The sequence below is a fragment of the Ambystoma mexicanum genome, chromosome 12, assembly GCF_040938575.1.
Source record: "Ambystoma mexicanum isolate Mex_15411 chromosome 12, UKY_AmexF1_1, whole genome shotgun sequence".
NCBI lineage: Eukaryota > Metazoa > Chordata > Amphibia > Caudata > Ambystomatidae > Ambystoma > Ambystoma mexicanum.
In genome coordinates, this window is record NC_090936.1 from 511,552,410 (window position 1) to 511,573,795 (window position 21,386).

General features: G+C 43.5%; 1 protein-coding gene across 1 annotated transcript in view; it reads left to right on the forward strand.

Annotated features, from left to right (window-relative positions):
* Nucleotides 1–21,386, forward strand: part of SYN3 (synapsin III) — a 1,663,181-nt gene that overhangs the window by 1,362,112 nt on the left and 279,683 nt on the right. Inside the window, exon 8 of the mRNA XM_069628788.1 lies at nucleotides 1,489–1,551. Within this exon, the coding sequence (XP_069484889.1) occupies nucleotides 1,489–1,551 (63 nt within the window). The remainder of the gene's footprint in view (nucleotides 1–1,488; nucleotides 1,552–21,386) is intronic.

Genomic DNA, 21,386 nt, shown 5'->3' on the forward strand with positions numbered 1-21,386 from the left:
ATGTAATCAGAGGTGTTTAGAACAACAAGAACATCATCCTATCAGCCAGTTTGAAAGTAATCGCTACATTGTTAGTTGTCTTAGTGTATTCTTTCGGTTGAAACTAAGATTTCCCTGGCCACCTGGTTGAAAAGGTATAAGTCTAAAATCCTTCAAAACCATCTGTTCAAAAACCTATAATACTTTATCTGATATAACTGGATGAAATGTACTTTTAGGTTTAAACTCCTTCTATGGTACAGAACGATCCTCAGACAAGTATTCCAACTCCATAGTGGCAAAGAAAAACGCAAGTCACATTTTGCGAAGAAACGTGTAAAAGTCAATCCTTTCAATCCTCATCCAAAAATAATGCCTCCTCTGTGGGAGGGAGCGAGGGTGTCAGAGGGAGCGAGGGTATAGGAGGGAGCGAGGGTGGAGGGTTATTGCAGGTCTATGCATAGTCACCTGTTAGGGGTGTCTGAGAAGGGAAGAGCCTCTGGTTAAGAAAATTTCCCATCTGTCCCCCGATCCTCCAGCAGGCTTAGGAAAATAATCTGGTGTGAACATGCATAAATCCCCCAGGCATTGGAAGGTGGTTAGGGAAACATCTTCAGGACCCTTCAGCAAAAGGAAAATGGAGGTGATCAAAGGATTTGTGTGTACCTCTGCAGCAGTACCACCACCACCAATGCAAGTACAGCAGTGGACAGAGACAACCATGCCAGTGCACAACCCACCCCCTGTCTTTTAATGTCAAGATGTTAGTGACTCCAAGCCTCTCAGAGATGCATCTGGCCTCATTACAAATCGCCCGGTATGGAAACAACGGTGGCGGTAAACCCGCCACCACCGTTGTTTCCATGCCGGCCGATCACAACTCCTGCAGGCAGGAGGTGATGTTCCCGCCATGTCTGACCTGGTGGGTTTAACACCGCCCGCCTGCAGGCGGACGAGGAAACACCGGCAGCATCACGAGATGGTGCCGGTGTTTCCATGGTCCCCATTCCCATTGAATCCTGTGGGACTCAATGGGAATGGGGATTTACCGAATTCCGCCTCCGGAATTCCCGGGTCACTGGGGTTGTAATGCCCCGGTAATTCCGGGAATCACGGAGGTGGAATGGTAATACGAGTCCAGCGGTAACCAGGCGGTTTTACCGCCTCGGTTCCCGCCGGACTCGTAATGAGGCCCATCCTGTATTAGGCCTGATAATAAAGCAGCTAAAAACATGCCCGCAGGCTGTGTCGGGAAGCAGTCACCTCCCCAGAGCTCTCTTTGGTTCACTTTGTATAGTCATAATAGGTGCCACTTCTGCGGGTCTGGCCGCCCATATCAGCTCTGCATGACGCATGGCCAGGGCATACTGCACATCAGCGGTCGTGCCCTGAAATTAACCAGTGGTGAATACCCAACTGGGGAGTAAAAAAGACGTTTTATAAAGCTGACTTCCTTGGACAGTAAAGTTCACTCCAAGTCACATGTCACTTTCTTTTCATCTCTTTCAGCTCACGACTCCAAACTTCCCTGTGGTGGTGAAACTTGGACATGCACACTCTGGAATGGGGAAGGTAAGACATCCTTGTTAAAATCTCACATCAGGGAAGGAAATGTAAGTAGTCAAAGGGTGGTGGGCATATCCCCAGAAAGGGCACTGGCATGTTGTGCATAAATCAGTGATTTTTCAGACGTGTCTGTAGTATTGTTCTCATTGTGTTCTTCGCTTAATTTGACCTCTGTACCAAAAAGCAACACAACACTATTGTATTGATCTCAAATTGACAACTGTACACACTATTAATTAAAGCCTAAAAAGAAAATCTAACACACACATTGAAATTCAGTAGCTTTCATACAGAAGCACGTTAATTATGGAAGCATAGTCATATTTATTTATTTGAAGTTATATGGTGATTTCGTCAAAGCGTTGTAAAGATAGTAAAATGATCAATTAGGGATGAAAAATAATTACAAATGGCAAAGACAAGCGTCCGGAGTTAAGAGTTGGAGGAAGAAAATAAATGGGTTTTGAGTTGGGTGCGTAAAGCGGCGAGAGTGGCAGAAGAGTGAAAAAAGAGGAAGAGCATTGCAAAGCTTAGGGACAACGTGAGAAAAAGAACACAAACGTGAATGAGCACAGGGGGGAGGACAGGAACAAATAAGAGATTTGAATATTATGTGTATGTAATATCATACAATCTCAAATGCTTATAATTGGTCAAAGATTTGAGTTCTGATTAGCTGTCGTCTTTGTTTATTATTATTATTATTATTATTATTATTATTATTATTATTATTATGAGGGTATTTATTGAGCAAAGTCCAAGCTTTGGGAAGTAAGAGATTGCTTTACAATCAAAGGGGGAAGAACATGAAGAGGGAAGCAGAGAAACAAGTGAATGGGAGCTGACAACAGGGGAGGCGTAGCGGAAGATCGCCCTTAAAGCAACCAGGGCAGGAAACGGGGAAAACATCACCCCGTCTCAGGTTAAGTGGGGGGTGGTGTGGACCTAAGTGTTAGGGAGGACCCATTCCCTAAAGAGGAGGGTCTTGAGCTCCTTCCTGGACTGTAGAAGCAAGGGGGCGAGTCTGATGTTGATGAGGAGGTGATTACAGAGTTTTGGGGTGTAGACAGAGACCGCTTGTCTTCTGGTTCTTTCCTTCCTGCACTGGAAGAGTTCAAGCCCTTACGTTTGGTGGATCATTGGCCTCCAGAGATGATGAGTTTCTCAGTGAGGTAGCTTGAGGACATCAGGGTTTGAAGATGATACGTACTTGCAGCGGGAGCCAGTGCAGTTCGATGCGGGTCAGTGTGATGTGAAGTTTATTAAGCTTAGACAGAATGCATCTGTGTGTTTTCGAGATTGGATGAGTTGGAAGTACAAAGGTTTTTGCAGAAAAGTTGAGAAAGTTGAGTATTTTGAACTCATTTAAAGATGGGATAACCTTTAGACTTAGCATTAGAAAGACATGTAGAAACTCAGGGCGGAAGAGGTTCTTTCGAATAATTGCACAACTAACACATCTCTTTTGTTTGGGAAGGTCGGCTTCAGACCTTGATGTGAACATTTGTTGGCATATTAATAAGAAGCAAATTCAACAAACATAACATGGCAACACTCTCTCATCAGTCCACCATGTAGTAAAACAGCATGAAATCAGAGGACACTGAAAAAGCAACCGTGTGTAATAAAACACGCTAATTGTGTCAGAAACTTTAATGTTTGGAATAGGCAATACTTCCAAATTCAGGAAAATTGCATTTGACATATGGAAACTTAATGTCATATTGGATATCAAAACTTGATATACATTTCTAAATGTTTTACAAAGTCCATCTTTTCACATTTAGAGATTTTGGGTCACAACGAATCCGTTGTTTGGTACCTGCTGTTTTGTACACTTCTCTTATCTTTACATGTACCACATTCTGTTTTTAAAGCTTCTCAAACTTATTTAAGCAAAACGATATTTGATGTAAAAATATATTTGATGTTGATGTTTTTCCACTTCTATTATTTATTTGCTTAGTTCTTCCTTAAATATCTAGTTAAACAGGCAGGAACCATTCTTTAGAGGTTTTGTTTGTAAAATGGCCCCAGTAGCAATTGCATACTTTGTCATAATTTACACTAGAAACACTCTATATACGAAGGCTATAGTGCAGGTTTGTGAGTGCTAGAGCTCTCAGAGTGCTAAATGATGTTGTAACTGGATAGCAAAGCCCTCAAAACCCACTATTAAGATAATTACCGACTGAGCATAAAGTCTGGGGTGCTAATGGGTATTTTCTTCTGTGGGAAAAAGCTTTTTGTGAGTTACACGCATAGTTTTTCCACTAAAACATCTATAAGCTCTAATAATGTTTACTCGGACTCCGCAAAACAATGTTTCTGACCATCCCCCCAAAAGTCTATCTACTCATGCCCTCCTTAAGATTCCTTTATGGTTACCTTTCTCCAACATTGGCTGCTTTTTGGATACTATCACACAATATATGCAGCTTTCTCTTGGCACTCCTGTACTCGACAATTGTTTTAATCAATAAAGCTATATTAGATCAGTCCACCATATTTCCTCTGTACCCCCAACACACATCATATTTGAGTGTATGATTTTTCCATTACAATCCAAGCATATATAGGCAGTATTCTCTCCTTTCTCCAATAAAATATACTACTTGATCCTAATGCTCACACTATGTATCTATGTATCTATTACTTCAAATAACTGACTTTGATGCCCATATGACTATCCATCACCTTTTACCATTGAGACTCTCTGGCACTTCCCACCTAGGAAGCTTGCTTGCAGAGCCTAGCAGGGCATGCTGTGTACTGGCTGGGTACCGGTTCTGGAGCTGCTGGAGGGACCTTTGGATTCAGTTTCTCTTTCTGTTCCCTGGGAGATGTTTAGGGGGCAGAGGGGGGTCTTGCTTCCCTCTTTGCAGGTCCTGGTCCTCCTTCCTTCACTGGCGGAGGATGTAAGGCAGAATGTTCCTTCAGGCAAGGTCCAATGGTGAGTTCTTCTTGTTATTCCTTGCAAAGTCCTCAGAATATCTGCCAAAAGAGGGTCTCAGCCCTCCGTTTTACAGCCAAATGGACCAAAGGGATTGGTGCAGGCTAAGCCTACCTTAATGAACAAATCCTGGGTCCCAACCAACAATCTGCTATAGGCGTGAGCTCATAACCAGAGTGCTTTGCAAAAGAAAAGGTAAAGGTAGGAAAGCATGTAACACTAAGTACCACCCATCCTCCTGCCAGTTGTGGATAAAATGGTCTCTCTGGTTAATGGAGTGCTCTGTGGTTTCTCATTAAATCGACAGGTCTCCCTTGTAGCTGCGGCAAGACCACTTTCTGGCTCAGTCAAACCATATACTCGTACCTTCTCAAAGGGGTCCCCTGTGGGGATGACTTCTGTAAACATGCAGTCCCAGACATGACATTTCACTGTCAATCAATACTGAGGATGGAAGCTGGCATCAGGTTGACACAGTTGCATGTGAAAAGTTGTTGGGGTTTCCTGCCTCCTTTGTTAGCCTCTGTAGCCAGGCCTCATGTGAACCTGTTTCAATTAATTTCTTATTAGTATGCACATTGCTGCCACCAGCTACAAAACCCAACAAAAACAGTGAGGATCCATGGAGCCTTTGTTAGTTAATTAGGCTGTCCATGGCAAGGGGGAATGTTTGACCCTCCCCCTTCTGCGGATGCATTGTGTACTCCTCCTGTCATATGCCAACTAAATATGACATCAAATATGACATCTTATGTGCATCATCACAGCTAATGTAATTTACAAACTGAAGAAAAAACACAGCAAGTTCTAATGAAGCTGAAGGTGACTTCAATTTGTAAATGTCCACTTCTTGATCAATGACAGCTTTGGCTGCTCATCTTGGGCTAGGAATACATCCAGATTTAGGTTTTAGTTGAATATATTCTTTTTCGCCAGACCTCAACCAACTACCTACTAATTAACTAATCATTTATAACATGCTTAATACCGGAGACCACCCTCTAAGCACGGGACCAGGATTTAAACCTGTGTCACTCTGCGTTGTCTTGCTTCCAAGACAAACGCATTGCCCCTGAGCTATCCTCCTAGACCAGGATTAGAAGATGTACTTAGGGAAATGCCTACTTGTCAGTCATCGCTGCTTGCAAACATTGGCCAAACTCCCAGAATTTGCACAGGGAAATTAATTTTCCACATGCCCAGCCCTTGGAATGAATCCCATCTCTCAAGTGGCTGGTTAGGGACATCATAGACTTGACCCACAGAGGAAATGATTCTGGGCTCCATCTCAGCAGTTCCCTTCAACTCAGCGAAGTGGGATCACCTAGAACATTGATTTAGGCCACTCAGGCTCACTAACCAATCATGGAGCAGATCACCTCAGGCCTGCTGGTCAATCAAAGTACCTCCATCCATCAGTGGCGGGAGGCCTGCCCTTTCTGGCAGTTTTTACACACTCATGTGTAGTGTTGACAAAGCCTAGACCAGCCACTTGCAGGTTCATTTACAGACCTACCTGGCTCAGAACCAGGAGCAATCCCGCTCACAGCACTAGAGCTGGGTCTAATACAAATAGTGCCTGCGTTCTCAAGATAACTTAACATAATAGACCGCTGCTACATTTACACCAGCATCCAAGAATGAAGCATGTTATTAACCTGTGATACATGGTTTGACTTGTCACTTGTTACTTTGAGCCTCTGATTGGGCTAATTTTGTAAACTTGATACAGAGCATAAAAGAAAACAAATTTGAACTGTCAAATGCTATGGGTCCCGACAGCCTGCCCAATCTGGTCTTAAAAGATAACCCTATTCTATGCTTCAATATACTGTTGAAACATTTGTTTCCCAACATTGCTATTCAAGGCATACTCCCCCAGTCATTGAACGCTTGTTATGTGTATCCCGATACTTAAAACGGGGGCTATTCAAATCCGGCCAATTATCAGCCAATAGTGTTGTTGGACACCTCTTCCAAGATTTGTGCATCTCTACGCTTAGATGAATTGAATGACTGGTCTCAAACTATTGTCCGTCCTTCCACGTTTCAGACCGGTTTTCGTAAATGGTTCGCAACCTCACTTAATGGGTTGTTAATTATAGAGGCAAACCCATGTCCGAAATCAGTCACCGTATGGCCATGGTAGATCTTTCTTGTGCCTTTGACTGCATCGATTGCACGAAGGTTTGGAACAAACTATCTAAATGGGTTACACCACAGGGCTTTTAAAAATTCTGATTTAATACATTCTGGAACATCGGTTAACATCAGATTAAATAATGAGTGCACTTTGGGAACCAGAGTATTACCTTTCACCGGCCTATGGCAAGGAGGTATTCTTCCTCTAGCTTATTTAATTTGTATTTGTAGGATTTGATTGATTCACTCTTCTGTGTGAATGTATTTCCTCCGAATTTGGGTCATGTTTTCTTTTTGGCTCTTCTTTTCGCAGACAACATCCTTCTGCTGGACAAAACTCAAATTGGTCTGTCGCAACCCTTAAAATGCTTAGCTTTATATTTAAAGGAGTATTACGTGTGCCTAAATCCAATTAAATCTACGGTTTTGATAACCTCACAAACTAAGATCAAACACAATATTCATTAGTCTGTTGAAGGAGTCAAATTGAAACTAGTTCAGAGCAATATCGACCATGGCTATTTCATATCAGATGGGGCCGCGTGGTCCGGTATTGTTTCCTGAATTGAAAATAAATCGGCACCATTATATGCCTTGATGCTGTAGACTAACTTTAACTATTATAAGCATTCCTTAATTCTTATAAGGACATTTTATGTTGGGAAGGTATTGCCAACTCTCCTACATGCTCTGGAACTTTGTATTCTAGAATGGAAAAACTTTGTAATATTGAAGGTACATTTTTGGGAAAAATACTGGGCCTGCCTTTATCTCTACCTTTTGTCATTGCTAAGCATGACTTATGCATTTTGTCTTGCAAATCTCACATTGAGGGGCAAAATGTAAAACCTCTAAGGAAAATTTTAGATCCCCCGCCTTTTTCCCTATTTATACACCTGAATGTCTTAGAAAAGTCAGGCAGTTCTGCTGAATTAAATGCCTTCATAGAAGAATGTGACAATATTTTGGTTAACATGCATCTAGATAGACACTGATTGGTAACAAATCCTGAGACTTTGAAAGAGAAAATCAAACAATTCAATTGGTGTAAAGATCAGGACATAATTATGAAATATAGATTGCACTATGAATATATCAGAAAACACAACTTCTGTGATTCCCATTCTCAATATGTGAGAATCTTTCAAAATTCTAGGAATAGAAAGATTTTCATGAGATTCAGGTTTAAATTATTAGGTATCGTAGAGAGATGTGAGCCTATTAGGAACCTTATTCCAAGAAAGGGTTTGTGTAGGGATGCAGAGATACAGGAACAGCTGAAATATCTTGTAATCAAATGTAGGGACACGTATGAAGTATGGATGAACCTGTTTAGGCATATTGTCCATTCTGATAAAGCACTTTCTAGTGATCATTTCTGGGCAAGATTACGGAATGCTTATCAAACTACTCTAATTATTGCACTGGTGTGTTGCCTAATAACAATTAATTCGTCCTTGGATGAGAATGTATGTACTACATAATGTCTATAGTTAAAGAGAATTTTTAAGCCATAGGCCCTTGTACATAGATTTGATTATATTTTGTCTGTGAATTGTATTTCATCATTTATAGATATAGTTTTGATGTTAGGTCTATGCTGTGTCTGTTGACTGGACATTTTATTCTCATTAACTGCTCATAGTTTCTGGCCACGCTGAATCGTGACGAATTGTGATGAACTTATAGCCCTTTTTCCTTCCTGTCTTTTAATGAGTTATATATGAATTTTGATATCAATTGACATGCAGTAGTGATAGTAGATGTATTGTAATGTTGATGTACCTAATTGTTGACTACGTCATGTAAACGTTCTTATTCAATTTATAGACAAATAAAAAAATAACCACTGCTACCTTTACGCCAGCATCCCAGAATGAAACATGTTGTCGACCTCTGATCTATGACCTGACTTGCCACTGCTCTCCTGTGGTCAGTCTGCCTCGTGCACCACAGATCTTACTTTCATTACCTAATTGCCATCCCAGGCTCTGCAATAAGCCCTCGGCCTGAGGGGCTTGCCTTTTTCACATATAGCATGAGGTATTTGGAAGAGCCCTTCTGCATGTCGGTCCCGCCTCCTGTGATGCTGCTGCTTCCTCCTCATCATCATCAATAGGCCACCCTTATGCTGCAGGCACACATTGCTATCATCAATCACAGTGTCCAGGGGTTTCCTCTCTTGATTGTTCATCACTTGCCTACAAAGAGGCTACACTGTGTTTTGCATCTGTCCTTTGATGGGAATTAAGAGAGAGTGGCCAGGAGATTACCCTATACCACCCACTGGGCCGACATTCACAGACTTGGTGCCAACTGAACCGCCTAAATCACCTTGGCAGTCCCCAGAAGCAGGCAGAGGGCTTCATCACACAGCCTCTCCCCAGTACAGTAGCGGGCAGGTACAGTGCACTTCAATTCCCCCTGCACTGCAATACCTCTCTTGCTCCCAAAGACGGGGTAACCTACCCAGCAGTCCATCAATTAACACTGCACTCGGGTGTGTACTCCCTGGAAATGCATAGTTATTTTTCTGCCCCAAAACTTTAATATTGACCTTTGTGAAATGTTCCCTCTCACATAAATTATGCACACACTTTCTCTCACGTCTTCTAAGCGCTATCTCCTCTGATCTCTGTTGAAATCCATATCACCCGGCCACCTTACTGTTGGTAATGGCGCGACAGGCCAAACACCCACAGACATCACTGGACCTGATTGAGGTTTTATTGCCGCCCATCTGCCAGCCATAGATATTGCAGTAGCTACTCCTTCTCTCTTATTTCATTTTGTATTGCCATGTCAAGGCAGAACACGCCTCACAAATACCATTAGTGTGTTTGGTGGTGTAACATACCTGTGAGGCATCGTTCTCTCAATACTAAAAGCAACTATTCTACGAATGGGCTTGGGAGCGGGGTCAAGTAGAAAGAGGGTGGTGGAATGGGGGAGGCGATCATGTGTTATTCATAGTAATATATATTTAGTTAATATACCAATACTTATCCTCTTTAGACATGACCATGTGCCACCCTCTGAGGATATGCACCTGAGTGCTGTTCCCCTTCCCCTAACACCTTCTCTGTCACTTCTAACATGTGTTGGTGCTCCTTCTGCCTCACCTGTACCACTCTCTTCCTCTGGTGGTACTGTTTCTGTATCAATCTAGGGCTCTGATATTTGCACCTCCTCCTGGCCCCTAGGTTTCCCCAACTCATCCTGCACCCTGCCATCTACTGCCTCGTCTCCATGTTTGGGTTTGAGATGAACCCCCACCCCCTCCTGGACCTGTATTCCTTCTGATGGCACTGCCTCTATGACACCCTAACTCTCCAACACACACCCCCTATCGCGTCTACATTCTCAACTGTTATCACCTCCTACTTCACCTTCTTCCTTCCTTCCACCTCCTTCTGCACACTCTCACCTCCTGATGTTGGCACTTCCATTTTGACCCTATTAGCTCCCACGACCACCAGATCACCATTTCTGCCATCTCTCTATTTCTTCCATCTTTCCCCACCCTAAGCAACTGGGCTTGCTCTATTCATATTGGACTCCTTCCTAACTTGGGTGGGCCTTTCACTGAGGGTATGCACTTGTGAGGGGGGTTTGGCTGTCTACCCAGAGTGCACTGGGGTCAGATGTAGGCTCAAGGGGTTGGGCTGAACCTATATCGAGCTTGTTGGCCACCTTGGACTTTAGATTTCCTCCTCTGACCCTCCCTGGTGCTGCCTCCACCGGGTTGTGTGATGTGATACTAGCATGTGAATTATAGGCTGGAATCAGCCTGTGGAAGTGTTCTATCTTTCCTGATATGCTTGTACCATTGGGCAAGTGGAGAATGTGAGACTTTTTCCCCCCAGCATGACATTCTTTTGCTGGGGAATGTTGGAGTTGGAATACTGTTTTTGAGTTATTTCCAACGCATTCAGGAAGCTGCAGGCTTGAAACATTGTACCCAGGGAACAAAAGTGTGTGTAGCCGGTTTCACTGACCTTCAGATATAATATGATATGATAGGTTATTTATAACGCGCTTAATACCCAGAGGTTTCAAAGTGCGGACCCGGGGATCGAACCTGTGTTGGTCCGTGTCTTGTTGCTTCCAAGGCGAGCACATTTCCCCCGAGCTATCCTACCCTTCATAATTCCTTTGATGTTCCTGGTGAACTTGAAAGAGTGGCAATGTACAAATACTTTCATTGTTCATACTGAAAGGGTTTCTCTTAATAGGAAACCCTTCCTTTTCAGGTATTTAGGTCCAGGTAAGGGAGGTCGTTTTAATTGGGGAGTGGGAATATTTTTGGTACCTTGCAGATGACTACAATGGGTAGGTCTAGGACTAAGACACTAAGGGTTATCTGCCCTGATGGGCCAGTGGACTTGGAATTGGACTGGACCCCTAGGACTAACCTTAAGGGGAGACAGTGTGGTGCTTCCGTGCCATGTGCAGGGGGCCAAGGTGAGGTGACTTGCGTATCGACCCCACACCACACCATGAACCCTAACACAATGATGGTTACCAGAACCAGTCACAGTCCATTGAGCGGGTCAGTGTTTGTTGCAACATATATAAACTGCACTGCTGTCTGGGTACCTCACTGAGAAGCTTAAATGTGAGGCTACGCTGTGTTACTCTGTTTTAATACTGTGCCTAATCAAAGGTTTTAACGTGTCTAGTAGCCTTTTCTGGGAGATGGCATGTCCTACCCTCCATGCCCCATCTGGGGTGTCCACACCTTGGTGTCCTGGAAGGAGAAAGGGAAATTCACAGGAAAGCTGACAGGATGGGAGCATGAGAATAGCAAATGAATCACTGGCACGTTCAGGTGATTGGATGATTTGGATGTTGTGCTTTCCATCATGGATTATGCAAACAGTGTCTATTTATGGTCTTCTTGGGCCTGCTGACATATCTTATTGGTCGCTTAGAGCCGTTGTAGACTTTATATACTGAACAACTGCTCAAACTACACAGATGCAACCATGGCATCCTTGCACCAGGTCCTTAGTTACCAGTGAAGAGTAGAATTAAGTTTAAAACCCTCGTTTGGCCTACCAAGCTTGGCATGGTGTGGGACTATCTTCCTGGCACTGAAATGCCAAGAATCTAGGCCTGGTAGATCATTTCCATCAGCTGAGATATCCTGGATCAGAGTCCCTGGAGCCAAATATAGACCTCATGGTAAAACCCGTTCCTTCTTGGTGTGCACATCCTTGGTGTGGAACATGCTCCCAATGGAGCTGAAGGCATTGAGGACCACTGGCAATTCAGAAAAATATTTTAAACTGATCTATTTTAGTCCCACCGCACCTAAAATATCAACACAGCATAGGAGTTTCAGCCACTAACACTAGAGAACTGCCTTATACAGTAACCGTGCATTCTAAATAAAAAAATAACACAAGGTACCTCCAGGGGACAGCCTTTATTGGTTCCCCAGCCATACTTCCCTAAGCACCCTGAACAAAGTGGAGCAGGGAGAACTCCAGCTGCACTGCCTTTTACTAGAAATTACCGGGCAGGGCACCAGTGAGTCCTCCTAAAGGGGAGGGGCAGGCAGGAGCCGAGTAGCCCCCTTTGAGCAAGCGGCATTCGGAAGATATTGCACCCATCCGCCCATCCTCAGAACATAGGTTCATACAGTTTGAACTCAAAAGAAAGGTTTCCCTAAAACCCTCAGTTCTGGTTTGGAGGAAATATCTACCCCCAAAAGGCTTTAGAAGGAGTGAAGAACAACAGGGTCTTGGAGACGAAGGGGGCCACGAAGTGGCACTCACACAGGGAATAGTGGAATGTTCCTGAACAACTGGAGGGTGGGTCCCTAATATTAGCCCCTCCCCCTATAAGTGCATGATGAGGCAATGCAAGAGGGCCAAGCGGGCAGAGGTTTTTTTAGTAGTTTTGATAGCCTGTCAAATAAGTCAATAATGGCCGGAGAGGAATAATAAACCAGAGGGCTTTTCATGCTTCTGGGTGTTTTTGGTGTGTCAGGGAGCTTACATTCTTTTGAAGTGATAGAATGGCCACTGACAGCTCATTTATACGCAGATTTTCTTTTTTAATGTGTTTCTGATAACTCTGGTGCTTCTCCCAGACTCAAGCAATACATACACTGCTTCTGGCCCTATTTGTCAGGATCAGGGGATTTCCTGCCCAGGGAAATGTTGTTCTTATTGTGGACACAGTCACAGACATGATGTTAATTGGTCGGGAAATATATACAGGACTTGCCAGAACATGGAGCAAAAACCAAAATAAATCCAAACAATTCCACGAGACTAAACATGGCCATGCTTGCTGCTTGGATCTCTAAACAAAGCGCAACAAATATTTACAGCCAACACCTCGTATACCGGGTGATTGCTAACCCAAAATTCTCCCATCTTAATGATTTGTCAATTTACGATTAGTGAATTACATCTCATCGGAGATCTACACAAACTGCCTCATCACGATTTTGGCGGTAACCCTTAAATGCAGCGGGAACGCTATTACCACTGCATTTAAGGGTATGCCAAATCACGGGCTTAGCGGATTTACCCCCACCTCTGAGCTGGGGACCAATCCGCCATGATTTTGCTGATTTTCGGTGCTATTACCACCGGCGGTAATAGCGCTGAACATTCCCCATGGGGACTAACCATTCTGCCAAACCCGTGATCCAGCCCTAATAGCGCCGGCGGGTTTGGCGGTAGGGCTAAAAGCCCCGGCGGTAAAACCACCGGGGTTAACGCCCAACTCGTGATGAGGCCCTTCAGGCATCATCCCCCTGGCGATTACAAGATAAGTAACGAAAGCATCCACCCCCCCCTTTCGGCCCCCCACCCCTGAGCTCTGCGTGGAAATTCCCCCTACAACACCCAGAGACAAACTTTCCATGGATGAGACCAGATTCACAAAAGCATTCACTACCCTTATGGCTGGGGGAGTATTCCCAATACAATACCCAAACGCGGGATCTCCCAGGGTGAAACAAAAATAATTAAAGCATTCACTACCCTTAGGGTTGGTGGAGTATTCCCAATACATTACCCGGAGACAGGCTCTCCCAGTGTGAGACAAAAATAACTGAAGCATTCACTAGCCTTAAGGCTGGGGGGATATTCCCAATGCAATACCCAGAGACGAGATTTCCTGGGTTGAGACAAAAATAACTAAAGCATTTACTAATGTAAGGGCTGGGGGAGTATTCCCAATACAATACCCAGAGATGTGATCTCCCAGGGTGAGACACAAATAGACAAAGCATTTACTACCCTGAGGCCTGCGTGGGTATTCCCCCTACAATACCTGGAGACTGGGGAGTATTCCCAATACAATAACCTAAGGTAGGATTTCCCAGACTGAGTCAAAAATAACCAAAGCATTCACTGCTATAGGGAGGTGTGGGGGAGCATTCCCAATGCAATACCATGATGCAGGGTTTCCGAGGGTTAGATAAAAATAACTACAAACATTCACCATCCTGAGGCTGCATGAGTATAACCCCTGTCATACCTGAAGGCAGGCTATGACTGGTGCCAGGGTGGAACAAAAAAATAACCAACATATTAATCTCCCTGGTAGGGGTAATACCCACTAGTATACCAGAAGATAGGCTTTTTATGATCCCAGTGTGAGACAAAAATACCCAACGCATGCATCCTCCTGTGGGGTGCTGTGTGGGTATAACCCCTCCAATACCCTAATACAAGATTTCTAGAATCCTATGGTGAGACAATTAAATACCCAAGCTTGTACTTATATTGGGGGTGGGGGTGGAGGTGGGTGTATGACGTAGAAAACTTGAAGACAGGCTCTGTATGGTCCTAGGATGCCACACAAAAGTAACCAAATCGTTCACCACTCTGGGGCCTGTCTGGATTTACCCACTACAATACCCAGTGGTACACTGTGATCCCAAAGTGGGTTAAATATAACAAAAACCATCACCACCCTGATGGCTGCATCGGTATGTCCCATACAATGCCTGTACCATGAACTGCATGACATCAGGGCGAAACAAAAAATAACTAAAGCATTAGCTACCCTGTGGGTTCCATGGGGATACTGCCTGCAATGCACGGAGAAAGGCTTTGCATGATCCTAGGATGAGATCAAAATAGCCAAAGCATCCACCCCCTCACTGCATATTTCTGGGTATGCCCCCTGCAATGCACTTAGGCAGGAACTGTAGGATCCCAGGGTGAGACACAAATAATCCAAACATTCACCATCCCAAGGGACTGATGGGTACACTATCTCCTACAATTCTAAAAGATAGGCTCAGTGTGATCCCAGGGTGGAACAAACAAATAGCCAAAGCATGCCCCATCCTGGGGCCTGTGTGGGTATACCCACTGCGATACCCAGTGACAGGCTGTGTGTCAACCCAGAGAGGTGTAACAATAGCAAGAGAATTCACCGCCCTGGTGAAGGGGGAGTGCATCGCTGTACCGCCTACAATAAGCTGAGACAGCATTCACCACCCTGGGAAATGTATGGTGAATCCCACTGCAATACCTGTTTCTCGGGCACTGTAAAGTTGACAAGCATGGAGCACTGAGGGTGGTTAAGGATTTGAGTATCTTCAGACCTTCTTAGGCAATATAACCCGAGGAGGGGACGGGGGCATTACCGGCAAGGTAGTTAATGCCACTGTGCCATAGTTAGAAGCAGGAGCGAAGCCCGGTCGTACCGGGTACTAATAGCAATTTTTATTGAGTTGAGAAATGGCACTGCAACAGTTTCTCGACTTGAGAAAAAAAAGCAAAAGAAAATGGACACCAGGAATCAGGGAGAAGGCACTACAAATAGTCCCTTCTGCCTTTCCATGATGCCCATTAAAACGAATGTAAAAAAAGTAAACAAACAAAATGTCTGCCATGGAAAGGGTGAAGGGACTTCACGTAGTCCCTTCTCCATTTCCATGGCAGCCACTCATGGACAGAACTCTGGGAAGCGGCAGAACCGGAGCCTTGTCGGGCAGGTTATTCCCCGGCGAAGGTCAATGAGCTTGCTTTTGACAAGCTCATTGACCCTCGCCAGGTACTAATGTGACATAATCTCAGGTCTATTCCCATGCATTGTAGGTGTATAACCATGTAACTCTGAGGGTGTACAATACTCTGGGTGTGGAGAAATCTACCCTTAGATAATGGCAGAGCTGTAACCCTGTTGATCCCGTGGAGGCAATGATTTGGGTATTTACAGGCAGGGAAGGAGATATAAACAAGCAGCTCTTAAGGTTAGGATGATTTGGGTATTTTCAATACAACGAAGCGTCTCTCTGGGTGGTGCATGTATTTACAAACCAAGCCTGAGATAAGGTCCGGCTTCTTTTCTGGTATTGTAGCTAGAAGAGGTGTTGAAGAGGTGTTGAAGACATACATCTAGCTCTGTCACCTCTAGTGTAGACATCAAAAGGTAGCTCGTTGGGACACCCCTTTCTCTCCCCCCCCCACGAACCCCTAACAAAAAAAGAGGACTACTGTTTGATCAGTGTGCTCACTGAGTATCCACAGTTTTTGGACAACCCCTTTTGGTTGGTTGAGCATTTTTTCTAAATAACTATGGAAAATGTTAATATAGTGTCATTTACTAAAGACACATATAAAAGATGTCTGGACATACCTTTGATCCTAAGCACCCCAGTCACTGGATGTGCTGCCCCCCCCAACGGTGATTTCAAATGACATTGACCTTTTGACACAAAAGACAAAAAACTCATCCGTATACAATCTCAGGGACAGCTCATGATTGAGTACCTAAAGGCCGGGGTTATTCCCGAAGCCTTCAGGTAAAAAACACACCTAGAGTCTTTTTAGATAATCCCAAATTTATGAAGGGGTTCAGTGGTGTCGGCAATAAATGCTCCCATGACTGGGTGATCTTAATAATTGAGACAGCAGAGGAAGAAGGCAAAAAACAAAAAGAGGAATTAGACTCCCTCGTGAAACAAATCAATGACGAGTCAGTCATCCCAGACATCAAAACTGTTCTAGAAAAAATGAATGACGAAATGTCTAAGTTTAAAACTTTCACTTTAGACAAAAAAAATTGGAAGTTGAAGAAAGATATTGCCAACTACAAAGAAGAAATCCCGTACCCATATCTGGTCCCTGGTTTCTTTCAACAATACAACACAAATCAGACTAACTGGAAGGGGCAATCCCATACAAAATTCCAACGAAATAAGAAGTTGGTGACATTTTCGAATTCAGTACCCTCTTTGACTCTAAGATTGAACTGTATAAACTGATCCGTAAAATGAAGCTTAAAGTGTTCTTTAGTGAGTTAGAACAAGATCACCAAGCAGATGACGATTCACTTGATCTCAAAGAATTTAGGGGTAAGAGTAACTTCATTCCTCCAATTACTGTACCATCTGTTGAGATATTCCAAAAGCAAGTCACCAGAGACCTTGAAAAAATTAAGTTTGGTCACTCCAAAAACCGCAACATGAAACCACATGAATTCAGACTGATCAGAGATTTATATGGAGATGAATCAATAATCATCAGATCAGCGGATAAAGGAGGGAGCCTAGTGTTACTGAATAGCCAGGATTATGATCAGGAATGTATAAGACAACTCAATGATACCAACACCTATGCCCCATTATACATTGATCCTACGGAGGAAATACAAAACAAGAGCAGAAGAACTGAAATGGATTAACCATAATACCAAAAAATTCTTGACTAACTCCCACCCACAAATACCCCCCTTTTATACTTTGCCCAAAGTTCATAAAGATCCACTCAAGCCACCAGGTAGGCCAACTGTGGCCGGTATGGACAGCATTTTGGAACCGTTGGGGAAATATATGGATTACTTTCTACAACCTATCATCCAGAAGACCAGCACATATATCAAAGATTCCACTCATTTCTTACAACAACTCAAAGCTATACCATTCAACCCCACCCACATCTGTTTTACCATAGACGTCAAGAGTCTTTATACTTCCATCCCGCATGACCAGGGCCGAGAGGCAGTGGAATGGTTACTCTTACAAGAAGATGAAATACCGGCACAGAAAGAATTCATAATGGCACTTCTCGAATTCATTGGCAATAACTCTTATTTCCAATACAAAAACTAATTTTTCCTTCAAGTCGCAGGTACAGCGATGGGGGCCACCATGGCACCCTTGTACGCCTATTCATTTATGCATAAATTTGAAACCGAGTATGTATTAAAAAAACTCCATTGGCATAACAATCTGGCGATATGTAACATATATATAGATGACATTTTTGCCATCTGGACAAGCACTGAACCTGAACTTCTAGCCTTTTTCAATTACCTGAACAGTATAGATCCCAGAATTAAGTTCACACATGAATACTCGAACAAAGTCATACACTTCTTGGATGTTGAAATAAGGATCACAGACCAGGAGTATCGAACCACAATTTTCCGGAAGAGCACAGACCGTAATAACCTTTTACAATGACTTAGCTTCCATCAACCCATCATAATTAAAAATCTTCAATACAGTCAAATGTTAAGGATCAAAAGGATAGTCAGCGATCCTGCAGACTATCAAGAGGCAGTGAAAGAAATGGGAGACACATTTTTGGAGAGAGGATATACCAAGGAAGAAATAGAGGCAGCCACTGTACTTACAGCCACACAAGACAGAGAAGAATTACTGAAACCTAAAACTAAGACAGAATCTACGCCCCCACTGGTCTTTGCATCCAAGTACTCTAGACAAAGAAGCCGGATTAAAACCATAATCAAAAAGAATTGGAACACTATAACTAGCGATCAGAGAAAAGAACATCTATTCAAGGAACTTCCTACTTTTGCATACCAACGCAGTCAAAACTTGAAAGACAAGTTAGTGAATACCAAACCACCCCGCAAGAAGAAGATAACAGACCGCATAGGCACATTCCTGTGCTTGAACTGCAGTAATTGCAACTATATCATGAAAGGATCGACCATTAATCATCCACACTCTGGAGAAAAAATCAAATTAAAGGATTATGCCACATGTGACACCCAGAACATCATTTATGGGATCAATTGCCCATGTGGGTTTTTTTTATGTTGGTCAAACACAACGTACTGCCAAAATTCAGTGGAACAAACACCGTTCATGTATAAGAAATTGCACAGCTACCTCAGCCGTAGTGAGACACTGGCAAGAGAAACATCACAATTTGGCACAGATAAAAGTTGTGATTCTTGAAGTGGTTCAAAAACTCAATAAACATGAACATTTACAAAAGAGACTTGATCAACGAGAAACATTTTGGATTGATCGATTGAGCTCTCTGACACCCAAGGGAATAAATGAAGAAATAATCTACATGTGCTATTTGCAGGGCTTTAAGTGGGCCGGGGCCTGCCGGGGCTGAGCCCCGGCAGGCTCTGAAATTTTGTTTTGAGGCAGGGCCCTGCCTGGGCCCAGTAATCTCCCCTGACAGCCCCGGCCACTACACGAAAAGGCATTTTTTTCTACAGCCTGAAGCTCTCGCTCGTGTGCGAGAGCTTCAGGCTACAGAAAAAAATGCCTTTCAGCCATAATGGTGGCAGCGCACCTGCGAGGCATCCCTTTAATCAAGAGATTCCCGTCGGCCGGCGCCACCATTATGGAGAAACATGAGGCTGCTGGAAGCAGAGGCCTTGCTTTCTAAATACTGGAGCTCCCGCGGTTTCGCGGGAGCTTCAGTATTTAGGAAAAAGGCCTCTGCTTCCAGTGGCCTCACCCTTTCAGCCTTAATGGTGACGCTGCCCCTCCTCAGCTGGCGAGGGGCAGCACCACCATTAAGGCTGAATAGGCAGGCACTGTCCCCTGCCAGGCAAGCCTATACAAAATAAATGCAGAGATCAGCACCCTCTCCCCCATAGGGGAGACAGTGCTAATCTCTACAAAAGGCTGCCTGGCAGGGGTGCCAGTAGCCCATTGAGCCGGGGCTCGGCAAGGGGGCGTGGCCTAACGGACCATCAAGACCCCCGCTGTTAGGCCACGCCCCCTCAATGAGCCCCGGCTCGATTTGTAGTGCCACTTAAGGCACTGCCTATTTGTGATCATAAACAGTTAATCCCATTGATCTCTTATCAATTTTGTGGTATTCCAGGATCACCAGTATTTTTCGTTTAGAATAATTTCACTTTGGTACTTTTTCCAGAATGTCATCATGGATAACTATGAACTTTATGATCTCTTCATTATCAGCCTCTGATGTGCTTTTGAACACTAGATGTTGGAATATGCTTTCTTGATTCATTTCGAACAGTTAGTTTTGCAAATTATTTAGAAACATGGGTTTTGAAACATTCACCTGTAATACATACCTGAGATACGCCTACGTTAGGCGATCTATATTAGGTTTGATTTGTACAGTATGAACATCATGTGTCCCCTATGAGTCGTGTTAATTGCAGCTTTGCATGCTTACTTATCCATAATTATCATGATGTGACTGTAACTTAGTCCATCCTTGTGCCATTGATTTCCCATTACTCTTTGCAACTTACATGAGTAAATAGATTTACAAATGTCTACACCGCCCCCTAGCGACGTTAACCTTAAACTTCTAGTATAACCAGAACTATTCTTGAACTTATTGCTTACAAATCTTCCGCGGCTTATTGTATGGTAATTGAATAATTGAATTAACACATCCTAATGCCGCTCATCACACGGCTATTAGGATGATGAAGCAAATTTCACAAAATCTTAAGCCGCTCCGTAGCAACGTTCACCTTAGTTTCTAATATTTTTTGTGTTTCAAACAGGACACCCAACAGTATCTTCCTAATGCTCTACATCCAATGGAGCCTAGTGAAAAGTAATGAACCGCCGCTTTCGAGCGTGGCTCTATTTTTTAGTTTCACTTTTTACTGTTGATATACTGCCATGGTGACAGTCCCGCCTTCCGTGATCCCACGGAGGTGGGACCCAAGGCGTACCTGCTGCGGTGCGATGCCTCTAGGTCACCATGGCAACATTTAAATACGCTTGCAGGCATTTGCGCACGTGCTCGTGCGAATGCTTCTGCCATTAACACAGCGTTTTTTGCTGAGTAAGGTAAGAACTCTCCTCACCGTTCCTCATATACTTGCTAAACAATTGCCAGCCATTGATTAGTATTTTCGTGGCATTAACAGGAGCACGAATTGCAGCTAGTCGCTCCCAACACCAGTTGAAGAGTAATAAGAAACAAAAGGTACGATCCATTTCCCCGATTGATTTTTTATACGGCTAAATATATGGGTGCATAGTGTAAGAGGATTCAATTCAGCACTACAGCCAAGTCAACGCCTAGTCTAGAATACTGAATGAAAACCCTTATTGATATATCTTAATGTCCAGTTCATGCGTTCTGGATGACTACCCCTATATAACACCCCTCTCTTGGAATCCTCCTGACCCCACTGAGCCAAGAAGTAGTTCTGTTTTGCAAGTTAAAAGGTTTAATTGATAATTTAAACAATATATATATATATATATCACGCTTTATAATAAATTAATAATTGAATATCACACTTAATCTGATATGATAAAGATTAACAACGGAGAATCTGGCACTAGCACACTTCTTTATAATCACTAAGGAGTTGACATGAAATGGATAAGATAGCAACAATACTTTTATGGTTTCCAATGGATGCAATGTGGAATGAAATGCAGTACAGAGAATAACTTGATAGGATTTCAGCAAAAGACAATGTAATCACTTTCTTGGACAATTCACCCCCCCCTTTTATGCAATGCAAGGAAATGGAGGGAAGCACACAG